The 9406-nt window shown below is 35.4% G+C and overlaps 1 protein-coding gene across 23 annotated transcripts in view; it reads left to right on the top strand.

Annotated features, from left to right (window-relative positions):
- Positions 1 to 9406, top strand: part of LOC106869997 (uncharacterized) — a 178119-nt gene that overhangs the window by 157688 nt on the left and 11025 nt on the right. For 7 of the 23 annotated variants that reach the window (XM_089351678.1, XM_089351676.1, XM_089351674.1 and 4 more), the window contains 3 exons: positions 228 to 269; positions 7223 to 7294; positions 8483 to 8554. In XM_089351678.1, the coding sequence (XP_089207804.1) occupies positions 228 to 269; positions 7223 to 7294; positions 8483 to 8554 (186 nt within the window). The remainder of the gene's footprint in view (positions 1 to 227; positions 270 to 7222; positions 7295 to 8482; positions 8555 to 9406) is intronic. The other 16 variants (XM_089351683.1, XM_089351679.1, XM_089351677.1 and 13 more) reach the window with 3 other exon arrangements.

Raw genomic sequence — 9406 nt, 5'->3', positions numbered from 1 at the left:
TTTGATTATAATTTTAATTTTTATTGCCTGATTGCTGTGTTTTTTTTTTTTCTTCTTCTGTGTGTGTATGTATGTGTGTTTATTTTTTTTTTTTAAACTTTGCTTTATTTTGTTTTTGTTTTATTGTAAAGTGAATGTGAACTAAAACCCAGGTTCCCAGATCTGTTTAGACTAAGTGGCTGTTTTGCTGCCAGCATTAGTGTGTCATTCTATCTATCTTCCTACAGCACGCATCCCTCACTATTCTCGGTCCGGACTCCGGAAAGCAGGTTTGTACATAACCAAAGAGACAAATTATAAATGCATATGTATATATGTATGCTTATATATATGTATTTATAGACTGAAAACAACTGCCGCTGGATTCTGTTCTCTTTCCCAACCATAGCTCAGGCTCACCCTCCCCTCCTCCCCTTTCATTTACCCTCTTTTTTTTTCCTCCCCTCTTTCTCTCTCTCGTTATCAAAACTTAACTCATTGTTTAAATATATCCACTGTTGCTCACTGTTTCAATGCTTGCAAACGAAGAAGATATCACAAAAACAATTAAAAGATTTACAAAGTTGGATGGTTCTAGGGAAGTGATTGCTTTTCCTAAATTATTTTGTTCATGATCAAAAATATGTAATGATATTGTCTTTTGTCATTGTTGTTAGCATGGGTTGGCTGTGTGTGCAATTTCTTAAATTTGCATGAGTTGTTGTAGCCAATGGCTCACATTAGGCTACTTTGCAGGATGCTAACCATTCCCTGCAGCCATTGTAAGCCATAAGCTACTAGTGATTAGGTTTCAGTCGAGTTGGTCATGGATGGAACAGAGACTATTGATGCTGCTGCTACTACTACCCCTACTACTGTTGTTGCAGCTCCTTGGAATGATATTCATCATCATCATCATTTAATGCTCGCTTTCCATGCTAGCATGGGTTGGACGATTCGACTGAGGACTGGCGAACCAGATGGCTACACCAGGCTCCAATCTGATTTGGCAGAGTTTCTACAGCTGGATGCCCTTCCTAACGCCAACCACTCCGAAAGTGTAGTGGGTGCTTTTTACGTGCCACCGCCACGAGGGCCAGTCCGGCGGTTCTCTGATAATGTTCCAATCTATGTAGCTGTGTTCCGTTGGTGCAAGGAGTGGTTATGTGGTATGAAGTTTGCTTCCCAACCACATGGTTCTGGGTTCAGTCCCACTCCATGGTGCTTTAAGTGTCTTCTGCTATAGTCTTGGGTTCTACTTGTGGGTGGATTTGGTAGACGGAAACTGAAAGAAGCCTCTCTCACACACACACACACACACACACACACACACACACACACACACACACACACACACACACACACACACACACACACACACGCGCGTATGTGTGTGTGTGTACCTGTCCCCCACTGCTGCTTGGCAACCAGTGTTGGTGTGTCCCCAGGATTTGAAATTATTTTATTGTATTTTAATAGCTTGAAATGTCATTGCTGGGTTAAACTGGACCAAACAGTAATTTAATAATATTATTTATTTCTAGAGATTATTTAATATTACTAAAAATTAATTTCTCATAATTTCTAAAATAAACAATTTACTATTCCCCGTAACTTAGCAGCTCAGCAAAAGGGATCGATAGAATAAGTACCAGACTGAAAAAAAAAAATATATATATATTAAGTCCTGGCATTGGTACATTCAACTAAAAGAAAATTCTTCAGGGCAATGCCCCAGCATGGCCACAGTCTAATGACTGAAACAAATAAATAAAAAAATCTGAAAATGGCCTGTGAATATATTAACTGTGAGTTAAGTTCTTTGAAATAGTCCAATTCCTTTAGTAGAGAAGTTACCTCAAGTAGCTGCTTCTGCTTTCAAGACGGACGGGAGGGGGAAAAAAAAAAATAATCGGAAAATTCCAAAGCAATACCGCCTCACCAATAACCCCTTTTTTTTTATTCTTGTTCCTGCCTTTTAACTGCTCTTCTTACATTCTAGAAAATTCCCCCTTTTTGCTACACAAACAAGGCTAACCAGCATTTCACATCAGTTCAACATTTCACTGGGGTTATATTTTTGTAATACTTTTCTTAGTTTGCATGAAAATAGGCAGCTTTTTTTTTTTTTCTCAATATAATTATTATTGTAATTGCTATTTTATATTGATATCTGATTAAAAGTAATTAACTAAATCATTGTTTTAATTTACTAATTAAATGTAAAACATTTGTTCTGGTTTATGAAACTGCAAGGTATGTCCTCAGGATATGAAATTATTTTATTGTATTTTAATAGCTTGAAATGTCATTGCTGGTTTAAACTGGACCAAACAGTAATTTAATAATAATATTTATTTGTAGAGATTATTAATTATTACTAAAAATTAATTTCTCATAATTTCTAAAATAAAAACTATTTACTATTATCTGCTGAATATATTGTGAACTTTACAGTTCTATATTTAAGAGATGAGGAATTATTTACATTATTTACATTTGATGGATATTTGTCCTCATCTTGTTTGTTGTTAACACAACATTTCGGCTGTTATACCCTCCAGCCTTCATCAGGTGTCTTGGGGAAATTTCGAACCTGGGCTCTCATTCCTAAGGTACTTTTTGATGTTATTATTATTATCATCATTCAGGTCACTACCTGGAATTGAACTCGGAATCTTGGAGCTAGTAGCCTGTGCTCTTAACCACTATGGGCATATGGTGTAGTGGTTAAGAGCCCGGGCTACTCACCCCAAGATTCCAATTTCGATTCCAGGCAGTGACCTGAATAATAATAATAATAATGATAATAATAATAATAATAATACAAGTATTTAGGAGTCAATGAACTAGATAGGATACAACACACACAAATGAAAGAAAAAATAAAGAAAGAGTACTATAGACGAGTCAGATCAATACTAAAAACAAAACTCAATGCTAAAAACAAGATAATGGGTATCAACACTTTAGCTGTCCCAGTTATAAGCTACAGCTACAACATCCTTAACTGGACACTAAATGAACTATCTAAAATAGACAGGAAAACAAGAAAAATAATGACAGGATATAGGATGCACCACCCAAAATCTGACAAAGAAAGGCTATATATACAACACACAGAAGGTGGCAGGGGTCTTATACAGCTAGAAAACTATTATAAAATAACCACCATAGGACTGCAAAAATACCTACTCCAGAAGCAAGGAAGACTAATACAAATAGCCACAAAACACGAGCAAAACAAAAAACTGTTTTCAGTATTTAAGGAAGCTGACAAATACAAACAAGAAATCAATCTACCTAACAAATACGAAGAAGAAGAAGAAGAAACAACAAAAGCTATAAAACAAATGAAATTCAAACTAAAACTAGAACAGCAACGGGCCATGATAAAACGATGGCAAGAAAAGCCCCTACATGGTAAATACTGGGCTAAACTAAATGCAAAAGAAATAGACAGAGAAAAATCCCAGCAATGGCTGAGAAGCTCAGGACTCAAAGCAGAGACTGAAGGACTTTTAATTGTTGCACAAGACCAAAGCCTCCCCACCAGAAATTACCAAAAACACATAATGAAAAGAAACATAACAAGTAACTGCAGAATATGTGGCGATGGACAGGAAACAATAAATCATATTATCTCTGGCTGCCCAGTCCTGGCTAAGAAGGAATATATTCACAGACACGACAGAGCTGGGACCTATATACACTGGAAGCTATGCCAACACTATGGAATAACAACAGAAAAAAGATGGTATAAACACACACCAGAAAAGGTCACAGAAAACGAGAAAGCAACCATACTCTGGGATATGCCAATACACACAGATAGAGAAATTAAGGCAAATAGACCAGATATAGTTGTCAAAGATCATGAAGAAAAAAAAAGCTTTCTAATTGATGTATCAATACCAGCAGATGACAACGTCTCTCTAAAAGAAATGGAAAAAACTTTCAAAATACAAAGACCTGGAAATAGAGGTAACTCGAATGTGGAATCTAAAAACAGAAACAATTCCTATCATAGTAGGTGCCTTAGGTATAATAAAAAAAATATTCAGACAAATACATAACAAAAACACCAGGACTTACAAATATATATAACATACAGAAAATTGCACTACTGGGTACTGCACACATTCTACGCAAAACACTTTCAATACAGTAAACATAAGAGCACCACAGCACATACCCAAGGCGCACAGAGCTGCGCTCGGTAGTGAAGTGAAAGCACGTTATAAAAATAAAACAACTGAACAATAATAATAATAATAATAATAATAATAATAGCATTGAAAAATACCTTAGGAATGAGAACCCAGGTTTGAAGTTTCCCCAAGACAACTGATGAAGGTTGGAGGGTATATCAGCCGAAACATGTTAACAACAAACAAGATGAGGACAAATATCCGCCAAATGTAAATAATGTACATAATGTGAACTTGTGTGACCTAGTGGTTAGGTTGTTGGACTTGCAATTGTAAGGCTGTGGGTTCAATTCCTGGGCCAGGTTATTGGGTTCTTGAGCAAGGTACTTCATTTCACATAGCTTCAGTTAGTAATAGCAAGTAAATGTTGTGCTAAAAACCCCTTTGGATCATGAAGGCTACCGGAAAGCTTTACATTATTAAAAATAAATTATTTTACATCTTTGGAAGTTACTGAATTCTTATGATGTAATATATACAATCTAGAAAAACCCTTTAATCCTTGTCTGTGCTAGGCTTAATATAGCACCTTAGTTGCTTTTCTAGTAACAGTAGAAGAGTCTGCGTCAAATCTCAGGCATTTCCACTGTAGGTATACTAACCTATCCTTCCTCCTACCTTCCTCTTGGCACAGTTCTTTAATATACCAAAGTTTCCATTTGCAGACTGTAATTTTATAACTGGTCTGATAGTTTCTTAGTGTTCCTCTCACTATCAACTTGGCAATTGTCTGTGGTGCTTCGTTCTCTGTTGTTGCTATAAACCCAGCACTTCAGGTTTCAGCTCTGTATCCTTGACTCTTTCACTTGACCCTTCAGACCCCACACACACCACTGCACAGGTTTCTTATGACAACCATGGGTTACATCTTTCTGTCTGTTTTCTCTCTTCTAAATATTATTTGAAATAACATTTGGTGGAGATCCTCTTACCTGTAATCGATTGTACCTGTAATTCAAAGGTACAACCTTGTTGTACACTCTGTCGTACTGATTCTGATTGGGAATTAAGTTAAGAGTACACATGACTATGGAATACTCAGCCACTTACGTGCTAATTGGATGAACAATTAATTTGATTAAACAACTGAATCCTCAGTGAACTTCCATTGATCAACAACAACAGTTTATTATTATTATTATTATTATTATTATTATTATTATTATTATTATTATTATTATTATTATTATAATTATGCCAAAGGCGGTGAGCTGGCAGAATCGTTAGCATGCTTGATGAAATGCTTAGCAGTATTTCACTTGTCACTACGTTCTGAGTTCAAATTCCGCCGAGGTCGACTTTGCCTTTCATCTTTGCAGAGTCGATAAATTAAGTACCAGTTGCATACGGGGGTGGGGGAATCTAATCGACTAGCCCCTCTCCCAAATTTCAGGCCTTGTACTTCCAGTAGAAAGGATTAATATTATAATTATAATTATTATTGTGTTGTCCAGTTAAGGCAGTGAGCACAACAGAATCATAAGCATGTTGGACAAGATGCTCAGCTGCATGTCTTCTGGCTTTACGTTCTAAGTTCAAATTCGGCCAAGATGGACTTTACCTTTCATCCTCTTTGGGTTGATAAAATTGGTGTAATTGAGTGTCCCACCTCCCACCGAAACTCCAGGCCTTGTAGAAAGGTTTCTTATCTCTGCCAGTTGTGAGGCTAATACAGATGGATGGACAACAGTGGCGCCACCAACACTGACTGTAGATGTAATTCACTACGAAACTGGCAGTTTGTGGAACCAGTTGAATATAGAGAGCTTTGTGATTATAATTGATTTAAGTTTTCCCAAAGATGTATTCATCATTTCATAGAGGGTGATACTCCAACTTAATGACTGGTATCAGTAAAATAATTAAACTGGAATTTACTAATTTTTAGTCTAACAGCCTTTCTTTTTTTTTTTTTTATAAAAATAGAATAGATATAAACTGTATAGCTTTGTTTTAACAATCCCTTCGTTATGAATTGTTAATTGTTTTATTCTGTTTGTATAAGTATAAGCAAAAATATGTATTTAAGGCCTTTTGGTCAGGGTGTTGCCCCTCATGATTGTACGGTCAAGGTTTATTTGAGCAAGACACTTTATTTAACGTTACTTCAGTCCACTCAACTGTAATGGTCTGGTGTTGCGTTGAGGGTCAACGTTGTGGTTTTGGTTATTTATAACTCTGGATACTAGCTGACCAATGCTATGAGTCTTCGGACTCAACACAATAATGTAGACGGTTTATATACATTAACACATTAATCACTGCAGCCTGTTACTGGACCTTACTGGTGACACCACATATTTCCAATCAAACTGATTAGTTTAATTACAAGGAAATGTGATTTTTTTTTTTTTTTTTTTTTTTGGCATTTTTACGATATTTCATAATTAAACTTCAATATTTAGCATTCATGTTAGTTTAAATAGCCTGGAATGCATGTCAAAGATACAGAATGAAAATAGTTTATCAAATTCTGAAAATTGTACCACTGGTGGTGCATATGATGGTTGTGTGAAGTTTGCAATGAAGCACCATTGGAGACATGTGGTTAATGTGTTAAAGTAGTCATGTCTTAAAGTTTCTCTGGATAATTTTAAAAGATTAATTAAGATTTAATTACATCTGCATGCCTAATTGCCAAACCATTGGTCTTGCTTTTATATTTGATGTGGGGTTTTGTATATTTCTAAGAATATTGAATTTTACTGTCACCACTTGAAGCCTATGAATGCAAAAGGTGTCTTTTTCTTGCTGTTATTTATATCTTAATTGTTTTATAAATTCTCTGTAAACCTTAATTAAACATTAGAACTATTTTATAAACCCTGTGACTTTATATTTTTGTAGCCAGTTGTCGTTATTTGAAATGTTTAATTTTACTCTTCTTAGTGTACTTAGGAAATTAGTGCAATATTTAAAATGACACTGATTCTAATTAAATAAATTAATTAGCATAAATGTATATATTTAATTTCCAATAAAACTGTTACTTTTGAAACTAATGTTTGATATAATTTTTCTTTTCTTTGTAGTGTCAATGAACTTACTGGCAAATCAAGGCAACTCGGGGCGCACTAACTTTGGCAGAAGACCTCCATCTCCAGGTAAACTACTTTAGAATTAATCTAATTAACTCCTATCATTTCTCACCTGCTTCTCGCGTTGGATAAAAATTTTATCTTAATAATTCATCTGAACTGTTTTTTTTTTCTTTTTCTTTTTTAAATTTGAAATTCTTTACTTGAATGGAATTAGCATTTAGTCCAGACCAGTTGAAACCAGTCCAGTCCAGTTCCGCTCAGTTCAGAGCTGAATTTGATTAGTAAAATTGTGCTGAAATAATACTGGACGAGTCATTAAATTCTTTTGTTATAAACAAGGTTTCTCTAGTTTTGTCCTCCTTCTACAACTTTATGTAGTAGTAATAATAATAATAATAATAACAATGAACTTATTGTTTACAGTGCTCAGGTGCACTACAACCCATCACAACAAAGTAACCAAAAGTGCATGGACAGTAAATGAATCGTTAAAACAAAAAAAAAAAAAGTAAAGGTTGGGGGACATCAGGGGTACTGTTGTTGGTGAATTTCAGGAAGTTTTGAAGGACATAGCATCCCAACCGCTAACAACTGAGGTGGGTGGTTTATTCCATGCTTCAGCAATTCTGAGCTTGAAAAAATGTTTCTGAAAGTCATGGGTATTGACTGTAAATTACCAAATGGTCTGTAATCGTAATTTTTTTTTAATTTTTGAAATTAATTTGGATTGAAGAATGGGGATTTGGTCTTACAGATTAATTGCACCAACATTGAAATGGTAAATTAACAAACGCTTGGATGTTAGAATCAACCTTGACAGCAGGGAGAGTAGGGGTTATATATTGTTATGAAGTATATAAAAATAAATTACAGATATTAATTAAACATTTGTTAATTATATATAATGTGTAAGCAAAGAAATTAAACCTCACTCATCTTATCCGATAAATTTAAGAACTTTAAGTTTTAAGTTTATATTTTAAACTTTAGTGAGTTGCAGATAGAATAAATTTTTGTATAAATTCAAAAATTGTCCATTCTGTCACCTCCTTGTTCCTGGATAATATTAAATAAAAATCATAATTTTTCTCCCTCTTCCCGTGAAACAATAATTATTTGCATGAAGTAAACCTTCCAAATATCATTGTAAGTCTTGCGACAACTCCCTGACACAGGCTGTCGGTAAAGTGACCGAGCCTGAAGATGGAGTTCTAGGAGGGGCTGTTTTGATTGTTCTTCCTCTTCCTCTAGTGATGATGAGCCTATTCACACAACAAAATCACTCTGGTCGTTACGGAACTGGCAGACGGCCACCATCCCCAGGTAAATATTCCTTTGTTCATCCGACTGCATGTTGCAGTTTTACTGCTTCCAACATATAAACATCTCTGTAGATTCTAGTTGGTGACTGACTCTTGGCATGATAGAAATGGTTGTTGTGGTGGTGGTGGTGGTGGGTGTAGTGACAAAGCTAGTGTTGCTGTAGATGGTGGTGGTGCTGATGGGAGCTAGCAACTTTACATCACTTTTAGTTCTGTAGTATTCTTTTTACACACTTTTCACCATATTTTTAGTCTTTACTTTGAAAGAATTGGTTGATTGGGAGCTCTGAATGTTTGTGTCAGTGTGATTCTGTAATTGATCAGAGTTGACCATTTATCAGGAATCCCTTCTTCCATTCTATATATGGTTCTGTAGTTCTATGAATTGTCTTGAAATTTGATATTGCAGTTTGACAACATTAACTGCTGATATCTCTAGTATTTATTCACGGCAGTGTCTGTCTGTACAAGTCTTGTTCTACAACTCATTTCACCCAGTCAAGACGTTTGACTTATGGTTGACGTTGAAATTATTTCAGATTTAAGAAGAATATTTTTACTGTAAAACCTTCAGTAAAAATCAGAATTGAGGATATATTACAAATGCCATGTTTACGCCGACAATGGAGTCGTTGAGAAATAATCACAGTTCCATTTAGGGAAGAAGTTGGTACACTGGCAGAATCGTTAACATGTTGGAAAAAATGTATTTCAGCATTGCCTGACTGGCCCTTGTGCCGGTGGCACGTAAAAGCACCCACTATATTCTTGGAGTGGTTGGTGTTAGGAAGGGCATCCAACTGTAGAAACTCTGCCAAATCAGATTGGAGCCTGGTGTAGCCATCTGGCTCAC

This window comes from Octopus bimaculoides, chromosome 4, assembly GCF_046866305.1.
Source record: "Octopus bimaculoides isolate indiv1 chromosome 4, ASM4686630v1, whole genome shotgun sequence".
NCBI lineage: Eukaryota > Metazoa > Mollusca > Cephalopoda > Octopoda > Octopodidae > Octopus > Octopus bimaculoides.
This window is presented reverse-complemented; position numbering and strand designations above follow the sequence as displayed.